General features: G+C 38.7%; 1 protein-coding gene across 3 annotated transcripts in view; it reads right to left on the minus strand.

Moving 5' to 3' along the window:
• The window catches only part of Psd3 (pleckstrin and Sec7 domain containing 3), a 285,771-nt gene that overhangs the window by 192,798 nt on the left and 69,547 nt on the right, over positions 1-23,426 (minus strand). For all 3 annotated transcript variants that reach the window (XM_090354241.1, XM_090354243.1, XM_090354242.1), the window contains 2 exons: positions 11,894-12,980; positions 8,530-8,925 (listed from right to left, as the gene is read on the minus strand). In XM_090354241.1, coding sequence (XP_090210367.1) covers positions 8,530-8,925; positions 11,894-12,980 — 1,483 coding nt within the window. The remainder of the gene's footprint in view (positions 1-8,529; positions 8,926-11,893; positions 12,981-23,426) is intronic.

The raw sequence follows: 23,426 nt of genomic DNA on the forward strand, positions 1-23,426 counted from the left end.
TCTTTCTTCAGCAGGTAAAGTGTTTTCTACTTTCTACACTTACTGGTGTAACTAAAATGCGACCAAATTTTGAAAAGGAAAATCATTTGTATCTTGGCCGCCTTTTCATTGGAGTGGCACCTGTTGAGCTGAAAGATTAACAGGAGACAAATAGGCTGATAACCCTAATTCTCTACTCCGGCTGCCAATCTAAGCAGCTGCTACTGCCTCTGCTCTAGTTCCACACAGCCTCTTACACATATCTACTTTGTCCTTCAACCCTCACAACAAAATGCACCACTTCCAGAAAAGTCTGCATGATTCTCATGCAGGGAAGAACTCCAGACCCAGGACCTCCCAGTCAGGCCCACAGGGCCTACACTGGAGTTACCTGTGAAGTTACTGGCCTTCTCTTGAGAGACACCTAAGCAGCAGAGAACAGCTGCTCATTCAGTTCTTCATTTAGAAAAATCTGAGGGTCCAACATGTGTCAGCCATGGTGCCAGAGGTTTTTTGAGGACCCAAACTAGGGCCTGAGAAGTCCCTTTATCCAATGATAAAGGGACAAGTCTATAACTAAATATGATATTATGTAAAACCTAAAATAGTTGTTAAATGAAATGCCAAGTATGAATAATGATCTTTACAGCTTTGATTCACAATGTAATTATTCAATACCTTCTATTTTCTCTAAAGTCTAAATTATTATTCTTGGCAAAAAAAAAAAAATCTCACCTGACTTGTGTTGTGGCGGGGTTAGTAATTAGAAAGATAATATACTACTATTACTCCTCACCCTCAAGTAATACAAGGCTCTCAGAATTATTACAGATCTGCAATTTCAGTTTATCTTATCACAGACCATTCATACTGGTTGCTCTGAAGACATTAAAAACAATAGTTCAGACATTGTTTTTTACAGATAGTAACAGTTCGACATTTACTACAGATTCATTAAATGTTGTTAAACTGTTATCTGTTCCTGGTCACTTAGTTTCATCACTCTGGCCATGTGGTATGGCTGAATATCATGAGCAAAGGCTTGTAGACTATAGCAAAACTAGTCTCTTCACAGAAGCCAGCCAGGAAGCAGAGAAAAGAAGAGACCTGGGTTCTAATATTCCCTTCAAGAATATATCTCCCTCCATGACCTCACTTCATCCAACCAGGTCACACCTTTTAAGGGGTCTACCACCTGCCAATAGTGTCACAGATGAAGACCCAAGCCTTCAATACTTTGTGTTTAGGAGACATTTAAGATCGAAAACACAACAATACCATTTTCTAGAAGGAAAGTCAATGAGTCCCTATATGGGTGACATAAAGACGCACTATACTTACAAACTGATGTATTAAATGATAACTCCTTTGTACACTCTCTTAAAGATATTAAAATATAATTTTAAAAATAAAATGAGCCCCTATATTTTTAGAAAAAGGTGTGGTATTCTATGTAATTATGCTAGAGAGACCAGAAGTTACTTCCAGAGTCACTGCCAGGAACATACTTTTTACAGACCTTGGCTAGGAGTTTCCCTTCCTCAAGCACACTTACCTCTCACAGGCCTGCTGCCCCTATGAACAGGAACTGTGTCCTCCTCAGGACATCTGCTTGTAGTCAGGTCCAAGTAAATGTTTCTCCAACTTTAACCTATGAACTTGTTTACAATGTCACCTTCACTCAGTAGACCCAGTATGAAGTATGCTTCTAATAAGGTCTAAGATAATATCTACGCTGCTTGACTAAAAAGATCTTACCTGGCCATAACAAGGAGGTCACATCAGAATCACTGGGGAAGATTTGAAGAAATTGGTATCTAAGTGCCACCAGAATCTTAAGAGAGTAAAAATTTGAGAGACTTCCTAATGTAATTCCAAGGTACCGTCAGATTTGAGAATCACTGTTCTACAGCTATTCCACTGAAAGGTGGCTGATCATAGTCCAGATCTCCTCAGTGACCAAGGTATGCCACCTGTATACTTAAGACGCAAAATCTAATTTAGTAGGTGACCAGCAGTGCTCCACATCTCCACATGTGAGCACCGCAGCCCTAGCCCTGTCCCACTCCTGACTCTGAGAGCTTTCTCACTCCCACAGCTGGAAGTCCCAACTGAAGACTATAATGACCTTCAATCCCACACCCCCCATGCCTCCATTAATAACAGACCTGCTCTCAACAAATGCAACCTGCCTTTAAAGCTGACGTCACAGTCTTTTTAACTAAACCCCACATGGCATATATGCAAGCATTCAACAAATCTGTTTAAGAAAAAAAAAAAATAGGTGTTTTCTTTATTCCTTAGACTATTATACCCTGTGTAACTCGTAACAGGATTAAAATACAAACAGCAAATTCTTTTTTTTTTTTTTTTTTTTGGATCAGCCATGGGACTTGAACTCTAGGCCTGGGTGTTGTCCCTGAGCTCTTCAGCTCAAGACTACCACCTACCCCTTGAGCCTCAGCACCACTTCCAGTTTTCTGGTGGTTAATTGGCGATAAGAGTCCCACGGACTTTAGTGCCCGGGGTTGGCTTGAACCTAAGATCTCAGCCTCCTGAGTAGATAGGGTTACAGGGCGTGAGCTGCCACACCCAACTACAAACAGCAAATTCTTACAACAATACTATTAAGTTAGATGGCTTTTCCCATTTTACTTAATAAAAAATCAAGAGAAATGAATGAATGAAGAAAACTTCCCCAGATCAAGCTCTCAGCAAGCCCCATATGCATTCCAGTCTACCACAGGGTGTTACACTTTCTAAAAGGAAAGTTGGTACTGCAAGAAGTCTAGAAATGTGTCTGCAAAGACTCAGAGCTGGAAGAACTTGGTACTGGACTGCTCAGAGGTGGCTGTAGCTAGAGCACATGGCACAGTGGCTACTAGCATTGACAATCATTTCATTTCATCATCTCCTACTGCATATCAGTTCATTGTTAGTCCACTTTGTATTCTTAAAAAAATCTCTCAATTTCATTTTCTTCTCCTTCTTCTACAATGGGTCATTCTATTTCTATTTTATACTTGGAGGGATTGCAGGTTTTATGTATGTACTCACAATTACATGCCTTCAAAACCAAGCACAACTGATAGGCTGTGAAACCAACTCTCAGCACTGCACAGCTCTTCCTTTGTGGTTTAAAAAAAAAGTTACAACTACAACACTTGAGAAGCTAGAAAGAGAAAAATGAGAACCTCTTTTGTAAAAGAACAAAATTTAAGCTGTAAAAGAAAAAAATATTAAACAGACTACTAGAGCCACACCAATCCATAGCCTCCAGTTCCAAAAGACAAGCCATGCAGGGCGTCCAAGGACAGCTCAGTCTCTGAAGATGATATCACCAAATCAAAACAGTTTACTCTACCGCCAGCTTAACACCTTATCATTTCAATCTCATGTTTTAATATTCATGAATATTAAAGGTTTTGTGCTTGAATCCCAGAAAAAAAAACTGAAATCACACTTCAACAAATTTCTTCCTTAATGTGACTTCTTCCTAATCAGAACACTAAAGAAAGAAGAAAACAGGAGAAGAAAACACATAGTTGTAAACATCAGCGTTCCATTTGAGAAGTGAGGGAAACAAGAGGAAGACAGAAAACCACAACTCAGACTCAGAGTGAGCTGAACACTGAAGCACTTTCCTTAGGCATATCAGTTGCACACAGATGCAATTCACCTCTTTGGCCGAATTCCTCAGTATACTGAGCAATATCGGAATGAAAAACAAGGAAGCTGACAAAAACCAAACATACCTGTAACACTATAAAATTAATTATCCAAAGCAGTTTTATACAGTTTAGAATGGCACGAGAGAAGTTCCTGACATTTTACTACATTTGCTAACTCTTTCCTTTTGTCAAAGCGAAGCTTAAGAGAAATGAACAATATTCAACTCAGATCCTGGTCACAATGACAAGCTGTGATCTTCAGCTCAGAACTTACTGATTGGAGTTGTGGTCATCAGCTGATAAGCCAGCAAGCGAGAAGCACCCAGACACAAAGGAACCCATTAGAACATGTATAACTGTAAGTCTCCAATTATCCTTTCTAATTTTGGAGCCATGTGACTGGACTTTACACAGAACTGCTGTCCCCCTGTGGGTCTGAGTGCTGGGAAGCTGGACCACGAAGTGAAGGGATGCTATTCTGCCCTTCTTCATTAAAATATTGTGTTACACTGCTGGGTGAGCAATTTCCTGGCTGACAGGCAGCTCCCTCCCTGGTCAACAGTCAGAGCACCTGAGAGAATTTAACTGTTCCTGTCCAGATTGGTTACAGGATTTCAAGAAGCTTTCATCTTTCAAAGTGTGATCTGCTGAACATCACGAAGGTATACACTATTTTAAAATATAGATAGTGACCTAGATGCTTTAAAAAAAAATGCCCTTCCTTTGAGATAGTAAGATATCAAAGATCTGAGGGATTTTCTCTGCAGACTTGGCAAGGAGAATGGCAGGGAAGAAGGATTGAAATCTAGACTGAAGGTGTTCCTAGGGGAGGAAAGAAAGATGAAGCACTCCAACATCCTAATCACAGTTCCCAACAACTTCCACCTTGCTTTAAGGATTCAGTGCAAAGGAGAATAATGTTATCCTGTGCTCAGAAGAAATCACTGCACAACACAGCCACTGAGATGATCTTTCGTAACAAAGTAAAAACACAAGGAAAGAGGCAAGGATTTAAAAGTATACCAAAGCATGCCAAAACAAATATATTTTTGTTTTGTTCAAGCTATTTTATTTTAGGATCTAACATAAAATTATGACTTTACATATACTCTATCGATCTAATTCAGCACAGACCACTCAGAACAAAGGCATTGGAGGTGACTGCCTGGGTTCAAGTGTTATATGTACATTTCACCATCTGTGTAACCACCCTAACCTTTCTGTGCTTCTGTTTCCTTGTCTTAAAAATGAGAATATTAATAGTTTCTTTATTTTCCCCTAGTTTATTATAAGATTTAAGCACCAACTCTTTTCAAATTAAAAAAAAACCTATGGACTATAGATTTTTAGAACTATTTATAGACATTAGCTAAAGGAATCTTATAATAGTTGTACTAGCTGACAACTAAGACTTTACATGTTAAAAATCAATACTTCACTACTGAAGTCCCTCATCTGTCCCAAGGAATATCAAAGTAGGAGAGAATTTAGACTCATTGCTATTGTGCTTTTTCCTAAGAGTTTCCTCTAGATGGTAAATCTAGACCCCTAGTCTACAACCTAGTAAACAGGGAAACGAATGGACACAGATGGAATGCTAGGCACATGCACTGTTTGATCATTCTTATTTTATAAATATCCTATTTATTAATAAAAATGAAGAATGGGGCCGGGAGTTGTTCAGTCTAATGATAAAGTGCTTGCCTAGCATGCATGAAGCCCTGGGTTCGATTCCTGATTCCTCAATACTACATACATAGAAAAGGCTGGAAGTGGTTCTGTGGCTCAAGTGGTAGAGCTCTAGCTTTGAGAAAGCTCCAGGACAGTGTGCAGGCCTTGAGTTCAAGCCCCAGGATTGGCACACACAAAAAAAAAAAAAAAAGAAGAAGAAGAAGAAGAATGTTCTCATCTTCAAATGCTAAACAGCCCAGAGTGCTTGGCTGGGGAAAGTCAATTAAGCTGTACAGTCATCAAACTGGTCTATATCAACAGGCTCAATACCACTGTGTCAACTTCCTTACACCTACAGAGAAGTGTTTTAATGGAGAGGAAATTTCTAAAAGATGTCCATTGATTGCTTTTATAGAAACATTTAATAACCCAACAAATCGGTCCTCAAATTCACCATCTAACAGCACGCTTAGAATTTAACTTCTTAAAAAGAAACTAACACAGACTTCTGGCTCTATGGACATATGGCATGAAAGAAAACAGAGCCAAAGAAGGAATAATAAGTGACCCAGCAGCCTGGAACAGTGAAATGACCTCATCTGGGAGGAGTCGGTCAACCTGAATTCAGGAATAGGACATTTCATTAGACAGTCATGTGGCTTTGGATAATTCTACCCATCAAACTAGGACACCGATTCATTATTATAAAATAAGGTTATCTAAGGCCCCTTTCCTGCTCTAAGTTGTAGTATTTCTCTGGGGTAGCATCTTCTCCAAAGAAGGCTAAGAGAGTAGATTTTTTTAAAAAAGAGACTTCTCCAGTTTCTACCCAACTTCCTAGGATACATGTGTCTGTCCCCTACATACCTTTTGTAATACAGACATGAGAAAGCTCCATCTACTTATAACCACACACTAAATGTCACAGAATGAGGTATCCTGTTAAGCTGCCCCTGTCACTGGCAGTGAAGTCCTGCTAGAAGAGAAGAGTGACCCCTGCAGGAGCTGGGGCCAAGGTAGGTGAGAAACTTGGCTGGCTCATCTCTCAGGCAACTCTAATTTGTTCTTTCACTTATAGGCAAGATCTCTATCTAGGTGGTGTATCTTGAGACAGCTGAAAGGATCACAGTGTCTTAATCTGAAGTGCAAAAACACAATAGCCTACTCTAGTGCTGTCTTTCTAACCACTGCATGTTGTACATACCGATGACTCATACCCATGCATCCTGTTCTGGCACCTGTTCTGAGTGCACAAGCCATCCAGCTAATATACCTCTCATCCATTCCTTCCTGCGCTGACTCACTGATACCCATCTCTGGCATTCACTGATATACTCCTGGTGGTTTCTGTGGGAAATTCTTGTGTCCCAAACCACCTCAGACAGTGATCTATACCTCAACACAAATCACTGCAGCTCCTGACTTGATAACTTCTACTTCACCAGAACGTTGGGTTGAAGCAGCAATGACAAGAGCTGTGCACCCTTCTGTGGTTTTTTTTTTTTTTTTTAATCACAATCTAGTCACTAGGGATGATGGTAGAGCAAAGGACTAAAATTGCTTCTTCCACTGAGGGGCAATACTTCTCAGAGATACCTGCTTGCCCCTCGGGGTACTCCCAAAAAAGATACCTCCAACTCAATGATACTCAGCTCTCACACACTCCTCCCCACCCCCACATCCTTAGAGACATCCTCTTCATGAAGGTCCTTCCCTCACCCTCTTCTGAAGGACCAACCCTGAACACTACTCAACCCATACAGGAAGTTTACAGTTCAGTCTCATATTCAAGCTCCTACTTGGTGCCAAACACTGCTAGGAACTTTATCTTATGTCTCCCCATCACATAGCATACAGATTACCATTTTCACTACTTTACAAAGATATAAACAGAGTTAAGGACGCAATGATTTTTCCAAGTTAATTCAGAATAAAGTCCTCTACTTTTGAGACTTTGCATTCTTCTCATTATCTCACTGTAACTCAATAAGACAAAAGCTATCCACAACCTATCTCACATGGAAACATATAACTACAATGTTACATAGTACCCTTTTCAATTCTCTTATCCAGTGCATCATAAACCTATAAACTGGATATAGAAAATGCCAACATGGGGTGACCTACTCCAAAAGCGAAGTTCATTGGAAACCTGTATTTTGAATATTGACTTTTAAAAAGAAGCACTGGAATTTTATAAATAGCTTTAAAATCATTTATCCTCATTTAACTTTTTTCCAATGCCACCTACACACACACAGGAAAAATATATCCAAGCTAAACTGACAATGTTTAGCATTTTTAATCACTGACAGATATGTTAAGTGACAGACAGATAATCTGAAGATCACAAGCAAGAAGAAATTTAAAAGAAAGTAATATATAAGTAGGTAATTAGGGGCCGGGAGTTTGGCCTAGTGGTAGAGTGCTTGCCTAGCATACATGAAGACCCGGGTTCGATTCCTCGGTCCCACATACATAGAAAAAAGCCAGAAGTGGTGCTGAGGCTCAAGTGGTAGAGCTCTAGCCTTGAGAAAGTCCAAGGACAGAGATCAAGCCCTGAGGTCAAGCCCAGGACTGGCAAAAAATAAAACTAAATAAATAGGCAATTATTTTGTTTCCCAGAAATACTTAAATATACTAGACATCATATTTCTTAATATAAATATTGTAAGTACTATTTTTATAGCCTTACTAAGAAATCAAATCTTACCAAATATCTATATTTAGCTCTCCCTCCAATCTCTAAAGGAAGAAGACAGATAGACAGAAAAGCACTTCAGAGAACAAAGAGAAGACCTTGCATTTGACAGCCACTCTAATCCAATACCCTTAATTTACAACTAAGGAATCTCTAGGCCTAGCAAACAATGTGTTCCATGTCAGAAACTGATGTCCATATCTGACTCAAGTTCTTTCACAGCTCTAAAGCACTGATACCAGAGCTACATCATCAGAGCCAGAGCCTACTTACCACCACAAAGATTTATTCAGTATCCATTCACATATACTAATCAAAGAAATAATAGCAGGTAGAATACCAGTTTGGCAAATCGCTAAGATACATTCTTGCCTGTCCTTACAAAACAAATCCATTCTTACACCATTTGTTTGAATCCACAAAAACTGTCTAGATGCCTTCAAACTGTACTTCACATTGATACTTCCCAAAGAACCACCAAGAAATGAAAGAAATCAGGACTAGTACCTTCCCCAGACCACAATTTCCGGGGTTCCTTTGGTGTAGATGGAATCGCTGACATCATTCAGCCCATTGGTGACCCCGGTGGAATAGCTCATCACGATCCCACCATCCGCTGAGACGCTCAGAACATCCTGGTGTCCTCCCGCTGAGGTCCTGTCCAAGAACTGACCACCTTCTTTAATGCGTTGCTGTATCATTGGGGTGAGGGGCATTTCAAAGCTAAAATAGCTGTCAGGTTCTGAATACAATGTCTCCAATGATTCTGCACTGTAATATAATGAAGTGTTGTCCAGAATGGTTTCAAACTGGGAGCTGTACACATCCGTGGAGTCTTCTGTATATCCGGGCCCAAGGATATCATCATCTCCTCCCTGAAGATGCTCCTCCTGTTCAAGAAGCCTAGAAAGTAAATTAACGGGAGCATTTTTCAAGATTAAGCTTGTTTTTCTAGCACTTTTCCTCTAAAAGCATAAAGTGACCTATAGATAAAATTTTATATCTATAACATATTTGACAAGGAACATATGAAACATATTTGGGCTAAAAAATTATCAGCATATTGGATACATTTGTATTTGGTTATTTGGAATTGGATAGGAAAGGGGGGAAAACAAGATGAGGGGTGGGGGTTGGGGGGAGGGAAATGGGGACCAAGACATGAGAAAGGGTATCAATGTATGTGAATTAATGCATCTTCTATCTGGCAAATATAATTAACCTTTCTATTAATTACAATAAAAAATATATTTAAAAAATTTATCAGCATACACGTTACTATCCTGTAAATAATAATGCTTCAAATTAAGTCCCTAATATGTGAAGACATGTAATCAAGTGGTGAACATTAGAATAAAACATTAAATTCTCATTTCAATCAGCTTTTCTCCACAATTTTAGATTATATAGAACTAGTGTCATAGTCTTAGTAATAAGAGGCAGATAAACATACCATGTAAGCTTGATGCAGTGAACATTCCAGTAGAATACACTTAACTTTCATCAGCTATTAAATACTTTAAGACTAAATGCACTAGAGAGGACCAGATCCAAATCCAAGGGCTGCCCTCTGCTGACATAAAGTGGTAATGCTTAGCTTCAGATCTGAAGTTGGACAGCAATGAAAGATGGGAGGGAAGGAGGGAGGGAGGGAGGGGAAGGAAAGGAGGGCAACAGATATGCCAACTACCAAGCTAGCCAAAGAAGGTAAAAACGTCTTACAAATTAATATGAAAGAGTAAGTCCTAAATTTTGGCATAATTTGTAAATGTATCATGTTCACCAAATATTAAAAATGAGCATATATGCCAAGAATGTTGCCTAGTTGGTAGAGTGCTTGCCTAGCACACATGAAGCCCTGGGTTCAATTCCTTGGTACCACATACACAGAAAAGGCCGCAAGTGGTGCTGTGACTCAGGTGATAGAGCACCAGCTTTGAGAAAACTCAGTGCCCAGGACCTGAGTTCAAGCCCCAGGAATGGCCAAAAAAAAAAAAAAATGAGCATGGCAATGACAAAGGACAAAGCCAAGTTAAAATGAGATAAGTGGTAAAAGTGTTAAGAGCAGAAGATCAAGAGAGAAAAACCTGAAGCTGAATTTTGGCTGTAACAACTACTATCTATGTCACTTTAAGTACCTTTAACCTGTAAGCCTCCATTTCCTATAAAGAGGAGGAATCAAAATAGGATTTGTCTATCAAGCATCTCATAAATTTTATTCCTAAATATTCCCAGAACTCACATTTAACAGTACAGTTATCTTGGTAGCTTAAATCACTAAAAGTTCACCAAGTATCACCTAGTATCCTGGGCTGACGCATTTTAAAGCCTTCCCAGTGCCCTTGGAATCAAAGTGTCTCCTCTACCTGGCTCATTCATTTCAATTTCAACTTAATTATAATTCCCACAGAAATCCAAGACAGCTACTCAATTAGCTTTGACCATCATTCCATTCAAATGGTTCTTTTATGTCTGTGTTCTTTTCTAACAGTCACTACTCTTTAGTAGTTAATTCCAAGAGGCTAGTGACCACCAACCAATCTATACTTTCAGCATTCCTGTATGACTGGTATCTAGTAAGATCAACAAATTAAGTCAAAAAATACCAAAAAGTGGGGCCAGGAGTTTGACCTAGTGGTTAGAGTGCTTGCCTTGCATGCATGAAGACCCGGGTTTGATTCCACATAATAGAAAAAAGCTGGAAGTGGTGCTGAGGCTCGAGTGGTAGAGCTCTAGCCTTGAGAAAGCCCAAGTACAGTGATCAGGCCCTGAGCTCAAGCCCAGGACTGGCAAAAAAAAAAAAGAAAAAAAGAAAGAAAAAAAATACCAAAAAGCAAACAGACAAACAGGAAACAAAGGAAATAAAGAAAAAAGGAAAAGGACAAGTGAAATGAATTAATAACCTAAGCAACAGCAGAAATGTGTACTCTTAGGAATATAAATGCCTGTGTATCAACGCTGCTTTTTGAGAGAGTCTAGAGACTTTATGAACCTATGACACCAAGTTTACATATCCAGGCCATAAATCTAAACAAATACTAATTGAGAGATTACGTGGACTCTTATGTGAATACCATGCAACAAGAGTTAGAAATCTTGTCTTAAGCATCTTCTGAGATGCCCTTTCTAAACCCAGAAAATAGAAGGGGCCCAAACCTAGAGCCTCTGTTGTCCACACGTGACAGCAGCCTGGACTGTGAGCCCACCGCATCACAACCACTGCAACACAGCTTCGCCCTTAGAGCAAAGGCCTCAGTTAGGATGTAATGACTATATAGGATATGTTGAAGGAAGAATCCAGCTCTTTTCATGTTATTAGAAAATAATGAGTTTCGAAAGAAAAACCACCTGAACATGTCAAATATAACAAAATGTCATATAGGGGTTCACAAAGTTAGTGTTCCTAGTATCTTCAAAGCTTGTTTCCCTGGACCATACTTAATGGACAACTTCATTACCAATCACTTTCACGTCTTAGAGGCTTAGAATCTGAGAAGAACCGGGCTCATGATAGCTTGCCTTCCATTGCCATATATGGCAATCCTTAGCTAATGCATGAGATGTAGTCTAAGACCCTGAGTGGATCCCTGAGACAGGATAATATGGAACTCCAAGTACAGGATGCTTTACCTTTACATACATCCTTAAATTATAAGTTAAACACTTTCAAGACTAACAATACTATAATGGAAGCTATTTAAAACTATGAATTGCTTACTTCTGGAATTCTTCACTGGATATTTCTGAACCAAAGGTAACTGGAACCTCTGATATATTGTGGGAAAGGCAGAACTGTACATTAATCACAGGACAAGGGTTTAGTGCGCATGTTCTAGGCATCATAAATAGCAGAGCCACCCTAGGAACTCACCTTTCTTTCTCTTGCTCTAGGTCAGAATTCTCAAGGTGGTCTTTGTTTTCTTTCAAGAAGACGTCATCTTCTCCGCTCTCAACAAAAGGCACAGGGGACAATGTCCCTGAGCTAGTCCCAGGCCTCTCTGAAGGAGATTTACAGCTTTTGTCCCAAACATTCCCAGAATTACGCAAGCTAGAAGCTGAGATGTGAGGGCCTAGACCTTTGGAAAACTCTTTGTTAACAGGCGACGCTGTCCTTTCCTCTGATGTCACAAAGTTTCCAGGATGCTGGGTCTCTCTCTTCCCTCCTGTCCACAGTATCTCTACTCCTTGAAATTCCACATGTTTGATCCGGCCTGAGCGTGCCAGGGGCCCTCCGTGATCACATCCCCCAACACGCTCTCTCCCAAGGTCACACCTCTTCTCTTGCAAAATCCTAATGCTATCTGCAGAGTTACAGGTTACAGCTGAGCTCTGTAGAGAGGACACAGGACCCGGTGGCTCCTGCAAACAGACAGCCCGTTGTCTCTCATTATTAGTTACCTGGGAAAGCTCTGCCTGAGTTTCTCCAGTTAATAGTGCAGTCAGATCCTCCTGGATGCTCAAATAAATATCTTCCTCAGTTGTTACTTCTGCTGAAAGAGGTATATCTGGTGAGTGCTGTTGGCCAGCAGGGACTAATTTGTTGCTTCTCTGTGTCTTATGACTGCCAATGTCCAGCTCCTTTTCCACCTGCTGAACTGAAATACTAGAAACATCTTTGTCCAGTACCTTGGTAGCTTGTAATGTCTCTGAAGCTATTCTGGCTTCTGTGGCTTTCAGAGCTGAAATCAAAGAGTCAATATGTTGTAAACTTTGTTCCTTGAGGTGACTTTGAGAGGGGGTCTCTCGGAAATCTTTTGGTCCTTCGGTAACACTGTTGAGCCCAGAGTCTTGGCCAGCAAGAAGATGGACTCCTTGCTGCCTTGGTGGGCGGCATGGCAGAGACTCTGCATCAAACTCCAGAGAAGCTCTCAGGCCTTCTCCTCCGTCCTCCATGGTCCCATATTCTGGAAATTCATTAGTGACATTTGGTGGGAGTAAAGTGCTTCCTCCATGATCACCTACACACAGAACAGAACAGGAAACATGACTGGTTTTAGCGCATTAGAGTGATGATGGTAATAAACATCTACACATATCAGGCATGCAACAGTTTGGTTCCTTTACCATGTTCTTTCTTCCAATACCCTGTAACACAGACGTCTCAGAGCCTTCCACTAGCCCCTTGTACTTAGCCTAATGCATGTCATCATAGAAGTTTCTGCACAGAAGGAGGCAATCTAATGTTACATGCCATATTTAATCTTTCTTCTCATAAAGTCTCACATACAATGATGCAGCAACTCCGTTTGCAAGAATTAAATATCACCATCCAGACAGCACTAATGAAATACTATTTATGTTGGGAATAACACCAAATAACCTTACAAATGTGTAGTATAATATCTGAAACAGAGACTCAGGAAAAAATTTTATTTATATAAAGTCAGTAAATATTTTTCCAACTAGAAGTCTCACTTTCTCTGTCAGATTTTTTTTTGGAGGGGGGAGGATATGCTTTCAGAATGAGAATAAAGTAAAAATGGAATAGGAAATTTTGAATTGTTCAGAGATATTTCCAGTACGTTAACAGCCAAAATAATGATAATTCCATTTATTTTTAACTGATGTATGTTTTATACATATCTATACATATTCATGGAATACAGCATGTTTTGATATCTGTATATACTGTTAACTGACAAAAAAAGCTAATAAATATATTCAGTACTTTGCATAATGTTGAAGGAAAGTAAAAGCACTGAGAATGTTGATGGTAGTAATTTCAAGTACAGTCAACTGCAGTCTCTATACAGTATAGTAGATGTCCTGGAATGTATTGGCCCTAATTGAAATTTTGCCTTCCTTGGCTTGTATCTTCCCACCCCCTGCCCTTCTACCACTGTTCTAGTCTTTGTGTCTACGTGTTTGACATTTTTCAATTTCACATATGAGATTATCAATTTCATAAATTGGTATCCCATGCCTAACTCCAAAACATAAGCAGAATATTTAATTTGTATGCCTTTACTTTCAGAGACCAAATTCAAAAAGTCTTACTAAAATGAAAGTGAAAACTGAAAATGGGAAGTTCTGATGATCAAAAACATAATTAAACTGAGAGTTTATAGATAACAACTACAATATCCAATTTCTCTATGAACTTGGCCTCGATCCCCAAGCTTCTCTTGCTCTAGGCTAGAGCTCTAGCATTTGAGCCACAGCACCACTTTCAGTGTTTTCTGAGTAGTTTATTGGAGATAAATCACCTGTCCGGCTCTCGGCTCATTTGAAACTCTTATCCTGAGATCTCAGTAACTACTCAGATCCCGAGTAGCTAGGGTTACAGGAAAAAGCCACCAGCATCCAGCGCTCTCTTTATTATATCAAGAAAATTTTTATCTACACAAGAAATACAGACTCCCTGCTTTGAAAAAGAACATGAGTTGCTTTTATACAGAGCTAAGGCTTTCTTTTTAATGAAACATTTCATGAATGTCCAGGCACATACTCTACAAAGGCATGAAAGACAAGATTCAAAGCATCACAAATATACTAACTGGACTCCACATGCTGAAATCTGATCAAGAGCAATCATACATCTCAGCATGTATGCTGTTTCCTTCATATTTCATTACTTTAAATAACCTGAAATACATTTTCAAAATTGAATTTAAACCGAATGCTGATGGAATCAAAGAAACACGTATCTGCTGTGGTAGCACTTTCCATACATCCTCCAGACAGAACGACAAAACACAGCTTGCTGAATCCAAAAAGGAAGCAATATCTTAAAGCCAGAGTGTGAGAAGAAAGACAGCTAAAATAAACAAGAATCCTCATCAATGATAGGTGATAATATTTTTATATTGTTTAGTAAAGAATGCAGGAAGATTTATTTCCCTCTTCTAAGATTCAGAGTAGCTATCACTACTTATCATATCTTTACTTATTATTTGTATATTTTTTAGAGATAGGTCTACTCTGACTTTGCCCACTTTAATACAGACAGTGTAATCATCACTACTTCCTAATTCTAGAACCTTCTCATTATTCCCCAAAAAGAAAGCTCACATCATTAATAGTTACTCATCACTTCCCCTTTTCTCAGTCCCTAGTAAGCCACTTTTTGTCTCTATGGAATGGGCTATGGGGATTACATATAAATGCAGTCATAAAATATGTGGCATTTGGTGTCTGGTCCCTTAACACATTGTTTTCAAGATGTATTCATGTTGTAGTAAATAACAGAACTTCATTCAATGACATGACCAGATAATATCAGATGATACAGAAACAGCACATTTTCTTTTTCTTTTTTTTTATTTTTTTACCTTTTGGAGCTGTTTCCACTTTCCCGTTACTATGAATAATGAATATGTATACAAATTTCTGTATCTAAATATACTTTCAGTTCTCTTGGCTAGGAGTGGAATTTCTAGGTCATATGGTAAATCTATCCTTAGTGTTAAAGAGCTACCAAATAGTTTCCAAAGCAACTGTACTATTTTACATTTACACCAATATTCATGAGTGTTCCACAATCTTTCATGTTTCTGCTAAAGACTTTCTAGATGATATGAAGTGGTATCTTACTGTGGTTTGGATTTCCCTAGTGACCCATGATATTGAGCATTCTGTCCTATCATTATTGATCATTTGTATATCATTTTGAGAGAAAGGTCTATACAAATTTTTCCTATTTTGATGCAGAATCGTTTGTCTTTTGTCATTTAGTTGTAAAAAAAATCTTTTAAAAATATCTTTTCATTGTGTAAGCTATATTTTATGATGGTATCTTTAAGAACATTAACACTTTATTTTTTTCATATACTTTTATTGTAATTAATAGAAGGGTTACATTATATTTGCCAGATAGGAGGTACATTAATTCACATACATTGATACCCTTTCTCATGTCTTGGTCCCCATTTCCCTCCCCTCACCCCCACCCCTCATCTATCTCATCAATTTTTCTGCCATTGTTTATACTTTTGTCAAATGTAACAAATCATTGCCAATTCCAAGGCTACAAACATTTATTTATTTGTTTTAATAGTTACAATGTTAGGGGCCAGGAGTTTAGCCTAGTGGTAAGAGTGCTTGCCTAGGATGCACGAAGACCCAGGTTCAACTCCTCGGTACCATATTCATAGAAAAAAAGCTAGAAGTGGGGTTGTGGCTCAAGTGGTAGAGTTCTAGCCTTGATAAAGCCCAAGGACAGTGCTCAGGGCCTGAGTTCAGTCCCCATGACTGGCAAAAAAAAAAAAAAAGTGACAGTGTTAGCTACATTTAGATTTGTGATCAACTTTGAGTTCATGTTTGTATACAGCATGAATAGAAAGTTGAATCATTTTATCGCATGTGCTCTCCCAATTGTCCAGCACTATCAGCTGAAAAAAAACTATTCTCTTTTCCCAATTTAACTTCCTTGATTTCACTGCAGAAAATCTACCACCCATAAATGAAATCGTTACTGCAGCTGGGCAGATGTCTATCTTCCTGCTGTATAGCACTGTCTAAATTATGGTAGCTCTATGGTAACTAAAATCTGGAAGTAAGAGTCCTCCAACTTTGTTCTGTTTGGGCCACTCTACGCCTCTTCATTTCTCATATAAATTTTAGGCTCAAATTGTCATCTAGTTGAGATTTAAGAGGAATTTAAATTAATGAAACATAATTCTTCTATCGATGCTGTTACACCTTCTATCCGCAAGCATGACTGTCATGCCATTGCTTTAACTATCATTCATTCCTTTTAACAAATGTTTGCTATAATTTGTTTTATTCTTTTATTATTGATGTTGTACTTTCCCATCCTGGGGCACAAACTGAGGGCCTAAGCGCTGTCCCTGAGCTTTTCTGATCAAGACTAGATAGAGCTCGACCACTTGAGCCACAGCACCACTTCCAGATTTTTTTGAGTAGTTAATTGAAGATAAGACTCTCATGAACTTTGCTGCACAGGCTGGCTTTGAACCACAATCCTCAGATCTTAGGCTGCTAAGTAGCTAGGATTATATGTATGATACACTGACACCTGGCTTGTTTGATAGTTTTAAATGTAAAAGGGTTCAGGCTGTTTTGGTCAAATTTATTCCCTATAACTACTGTATTGTTTTTAATATTATCAATGGAATTGTTTTATTTCATTTGTAGATCACACATTCTTAGCACATAGAAATGTTAGTTGCTACACACTGCTCTTATACCCTGCTACTTTGTGGAACTTATATTTTAGTTCTAATAGCATTTCTATGCATTTCTTAAGATTTTTTTGCCTACAATGTCATGTCATCTCTTAATAGAGATGGCTTTAGCTTTTTTCTGCTCCAATTCTAAGCCATCTTTCCCACAGTCTCTCTCAACTCCCTTTTCAAATATATTATACTATTGCTTCTAAGCTGAAGGTGGGTGCCACACATGTGTACTTTGAAAAAGTTCTCTCAAAATGCTGATACATCATGGAAGTAAAGTGAGCTGTATGGACACTCTGAACTTAATATTCCTTTTGCCTTTCTTCTACCTTTTTTTCAATCTGATATACTTGTTCCCATCTCAAATGATCATGCTCTCCCTACCAGTGCCATCCCAAATGATAGCATTATTTCTACCTACCAATATCTAACTGCAATTCCTTCCTCTTTATTGAGCCTTGCTTTCACTGCCTATCCTTAAAAGAAATCACATCTCCTCATTACTAATATCAAAAGAACCCTAGCCATATATTACGTACAATGCAAGCACATGTGTCAATATGAATAGCATGTTTACATTTTAAAACTTGAAAAGACTGTATGTTTTAACTCATCAGAAAGTTTTTTTAAGGGCCGGGAGTTTAGCCTAGTGGTAGAGTGCTTGCCTAGCATGCACAAAGACCCAGGTTCGATTCCTCGGTACCACATACATAGAAAAAAGCTGGAAGTGGTGCTGAGGCTCAAGTGGTAGAGCTCTAGCCTTGAGAAAATCCAAGGACAGTGCTCAGCCCTGAGCTCCAGCCCAGGTCTGGCAAAAAAAAAAAAAAAAAAGTTCTTTTTAAAAAAGCAAACATAGTGCCCGCTGAAGCTAAATGTTTACATATAACACCAGAAATGACTACAGTGACACACACTCAACAGAGAAGAAAAGTTAGATTTTATCATCTGGGAACCCATTCTGCTCCAACAGTTTCAACTTTCATCTATAAAATAACTGTGAAAATAGGCAATGCCCCCAAATAAAATAATTTCTAGAAAATCAAAGAGGAAGAGCCTCAAAGAAGTCTGTTAATGCCTTCATTCCATTTCTAATTCTTTTCAGTGAACTATTCCCCTAAAACGGAGCAGCAAGTACATTCGTTTTGGGCAAATGGTTGTGACTAATGTTATCACATGGCAGCTGATCCAAACAAAAGACATTAGATCAAAGGCCCTGACCCATAGCTTGCTTGACTCTTTAACCAGCTCTGCTAGTCTAATAAGTATGTTTCTTATAAGTTTCTAAAAAAGTAAACTTTCTTCATGCCAGTCCTAGGGCTTGAACTTAGGGCTTGGACACTGTCCCTGCAGCTTTTATGTTCTATGTTAGCACTCTACCATTTGAACCATGATTCCACTTCCAGCTTTTTGGTGGTTCACTGGAAATAAGAGTTTGAGTTCAAGCTGGCTGAGAAACACAATTCCCAGATCTCAGCTAGGATTTACAAGCATGAGCCCCAGCATCCAGATAAAAGCAAACTTTTAAATGAAGGTCTGACTGGGGAGATAAAATTAGTAAAACAGAGTTTAAAGGATTCGATTCATGGTCTTTTAACTCTGAAATACATTTTTAGAAAAAAATTAAGTGGCACTAAGTGGTAAGATTTTTTTTTTTTTGCCCCCAATGGAGGAAAGGGAGATTCTGGGAATTGAACCCAGAGCCTGGAGTTTCCTAAGCAAGAATTTTTCGACTTGAGCAACTCTCCCAAACTCCCCACCCTTTTTGAGATAGGGTCTCCATGATTTTTTCCAGCTGGCCTTGAACTCAAACATGCAGCCTCCCACCTTCTGAGTAGCTGGGACTGCAGGGGTGTACCACCACCACAGCAGGCTGAGACTATGCTTTCTAATAATAGTTAAGACACGAAATATTTTTGAAATGGAACATCTAAGCGGTAGCTTTTGCACAACAGCTTCAATAATCTGCCTTGTTCTGAGGACATGTCACAGAATACAGCCTACTAGCAACCTTTTTTCTTTCCCCCAAATAAACAGCTTTTTTGTTACACTGTGAGAGCAGTTTACTTTTCCTCTTTGCATTTCTTACTATCTCTTAAACTATCCTTAACAATGAACAAAACCTTTCAAAATATTAATCATGATCCTTTACTTCAAATGTCGGATTGATTCTATCAAAGTGGTTCTTTTAGAAATCCCTCTGCTGAACTAAGGGAAAAAAGCTTGGGAGGGAGGAAATTAGGGTAGATGGAAAGGAGGGAGGGAAGAAAGAAAAGAAAAATTTTTGCTGTTTCTTTGTAAAAACAGAGTCATGTATACCTTTATATACTATCCACTATTATTTATCCACAAGTTCCAAAGTTCATTCACACATTCAGCGAACATTTATTGATTGCAGCTATGTGCTAAAACATAAGTTCAAAATAGTACTGCAGAACATGGCAGGCAAGTCTGTTTGGCATGTTCAAAAGGCCACGTTGGTAACAAGTAAAATAAGGTATTAAGGAGGCAAATCTGAGCATAGACAGACTCTAGAATACCGCAGACACTTCTGGGAACAGCAGAAGTAGAGATGGTGAGTGCTGGATCAGAGCAAAGGCAGAACAGACTGGACTAGAACAAAGCTGCAAGGGTTGCTGCACTCTCAGGACCATCTACTTCATTTGGTATTCCCATCCATTATCACTTCTCCTCCAGTTCCAACATTTCTCCACCAAAGCCAGTGCTTGGCCTTATCCAGCTGTTGTCCCTGTGCCTTTCTGTCAGGCAATTTCTGTTATTACTAAGGTAAGAATCTTCCAGAAGGCCTTTCCAAATTAATCCTGCCCAAATGTGGTATAATATCTGTGAGAAAGAGATCTGCTAAGTGTATAAAAAGAACTGTAGCACTTACCTAAATATAAACCAAACACTAGTTGAATGCGAACTAATAACGAGTTTATATAGCCTGACTGTAATTCTTTCTTCCCTTAACAGAATGCAAAACTGTAAAGTATGTAGGGTGGAACAGAAAGGAGGAATAAAAGGAGTTCTCTCACGTGAAAAATATATACTTGAGACGTAGCTATTTATATTCCATTATAAAATGTTCTTTTCTATCAGGAATCTTATCTACTGTTTTGTGTACTTGGTCATATTTCTAATGAATTGTTTCCTGTTGTTTGGTAAAGGTACTTTTGCTGTGAAGGAGGCACTGCCTACATTTTTAAGCATTTTTTCTGTTGATTTAATACACAGAAAAAAATGTGATACTTTGAATGTCAAGAAAATTGGTTTTAGGATTTCTTTGGGTTGTGTATTAAACAGCCATCTGTTTCTGCAACATGGGACAGGACTGTAATAAAATAAGAGAATAGAAAAATAATATCATCTAATCATGAAGAAAGGAGCAGGCTGCCCAAGACTAACTGCAGAAAACTGTGGCTTTTCTGAGACTCATCTTGTTTGAGAGCTAGAACATGACACAAATTTTCATACACTTTGGTTTAAAAAATATATTTGAAAAAATGCTTGAAGAAAAGCAAAATACCAAGAACTATTTGGCACATGCACTACAAGCTTGGTTACTAGAAGCTGAAATGTGACTAGAATAAAATAAAGTAGCTCAGTGATTCTGAATAAAAGGCCACAGGTTTTACTGGACAACGTAACTGTTCCTTCTCTGCCTAGGTCCTTTAGGCAAATCACAGATAAGGACTCAACATACATACCTGTCCTAAAACCCAGGCATAGTTATTTTTAGAAGGAGGTTTTTGTTTATTTTGTTTTGTTGCCAGGTCAAGAAAAAGTCCAAAAGACAATAACTTTGCTTTCTCATCGCTATTTTCCAGAGCCCACAGCACTAGTACCTAGCAAAATGGATGTTTTTGTTGAAATCAATGGAATATTAAGTGCACTGTATTCAACAGGATGTAAACTAAAAAACCAGCAGGACAGAAACACAAACAAAATACTCACGCAAGCGTCAGCCAAGTTCTAGCCCTCCTCCCAGGGACAAACTTGAACAGAAGCTGAAACACAAAGGGCTATCACAACTGTCTTTTTCTTTCTTCTCTCCTTCCTTCCTCCCTCCCTCCCTCCCTACCTCCTATCCTTTCTTCCGTTCTTTCTTCTCTGTGCGAGTACTAAAGCTTGAACTCAGGTGTGTGCTTTTACTTGGCTTTTTTATTTTCTACAAAGCTCTACTCCTTGAGCTCTACCACTTCAGTCTTCTGACAGAGACAGAGTCTCTCAGACTTGCCTACCAGGACTGGCCTGAATCCCAATCATCAGATCTCAGCCTCCTGAGTAGTGAAGGTTACAGGCGTGGGCCACCAATGCTTGCTCATTCTTCTAGTTTCTTGGCCAGCTGTACTGTGCACCATGTGTGTAGCAAGAAAGGAGGAACATTGAACCACCCGATATCAACCAGGCTTTTAACATCAGGAAGCTCACAACCCAGAAACTCTATGAATACATACTGTCTGCAAAGTTCAAGTAGATGAGAAATCCAGTAGCAACAAACCATGGCCATCTACATGAGCCATTTCTATTAACCATGAAACCCTTAACTGAATACTCTCTTAAAAAAAATAATAAATTAACAGTTCTGTTATATTCAAGACTGTAGAGTTATTTAAGCTTAAATTAATTAAAATAGCAAAACTGAAAGTTGTTCCTATGTACTCCAAAGTATATACTGCTAATGGCAACCACAGTGCACTGTGAAGACAGAACATTTCCATCGTCACCATAAGTCAGATTTGAAAGCACTTCCCTTAAGCCTTGTACTCAGAGTAGTCTGGAGAGAGCAACAGAGACATCTCACAAAAGGCTTGTAAGAAATGCAGATCGCAAGTATTACCCAGATCCTCCTACACAAGACTGTGTAGGTTTCTACCAAGAACCACAGATGATTCACACACACAGGGAAGGATAAGACACGTTGCTCCAGAAAACTATGACAACATCAACCAGTCATTATAACAATATTTGAACACTGATCAAGACCCTATCTCCTAACTAAAAGTTCCAAGTGTTTGATCAAATAAACAAAAATCAAATATATATATCCAACACATTCAGTTTCTCATGCTACCAAGATAAAGGCTAGAGCTAGAGCATACTGGGCCAGGTTTGCCTTCTAGTTAATTACCAGGCATCCTAGGATCCCTTTAGACGTGAAGAGAATCACCTCTGCTATAACATCATCTCTTCCTGAGTTTACAACTGATGTGGAAACCACAAATGTAAACTTAACCTTAGCAAAAGTTGGATATTAACATTTACCTGGCCTTTAAGAAAGCATACTGGAGCTTTCAAAAGAGAGGAGGGAAAGCAAGGAAGTTTAATTCTCAAAGTTTAAGATTCATGTTTCTAGGCATGACTTGTAAGATTAGGGGGGGGGGGGGGATTGCTAGGCAGGTATAGCCTGACAGTGCCTCTAAGTATCTATGAAAAGTCCCTCCCGACTTTCTACAGTTTAGTACAGCCCATCAGAGATTCTCAGGCCTTTGCATACCACCCACTCAAAGCCTGTGTTCCTCCTTAACCTTTTCGTTATCCCTGGTGCTCTGCATTGCAGTGGGTAACTGAAGATACTTTCAAAGCGATACTATCCACTAGTACAAGGGCCAAAACATCTTGAATTATTTTGTTTGAGAAACAATGGCACATTCACTTCATTTATTTGGAAGGAACTTAGTCCCAAAGTCAAAGGGAAAGGGTAACAATTATAACCACTTAGACTAAAATTTTATTAATCAATAGAAGATTAGAAGAAAGATTCCTAAGTTACAAAGTAAATAAAAAGGCAAGCTTTACATAATTAAAAGTCCTCAAATCTCAAATGCATTTCACTTATAAGTAGCAATATAATCTTTAATCATGAAATATAATGATCAATAATCACTCCAGCACGCAGTAATGCCTGGCTGAAATTCTTGATGCCACAGAAAGACCTGTATTAAAATGAAACAGGATAATGCAATCTATTTTACCCGGCAAGAGAAAAATATATTTGGCATGATAAAAATACAGAAAATGAGTATGAGTAATGAGAATTGCCAAATGAGTAATCCAAGTGCATTATATTTTGGGACACACTCTTCATCCTAATAAAAGTCACATTTTGAAGAAAGCTAGAGTTTATCATTGAAGATGCTAGCTATTGTCTGAACACTGACAAGTCTCTAAAAGCATGAATATTTAAGGTTTTATGTGCTGCAAAAGCCAGGAAAAGGTCTATCAACCACTACCCAAGCTTTTAGCATGTGCACATGAATACAAAATGTT

Source organism: Megascapheus bottae, chromosome 20, assembly GCF_031878675.1.
Source record: "Megascapheus bottae isolate mThoBot1 chromosome 20, mThoBot2.hap1, whole genome shotgun sequence".
Classification (NCBI taxonomy): Eukaryota; Metazoa; Chordata; class Mammalia; order Rodentia; family Geomyidae; genus Megascapheus; species Megascapheus bottae.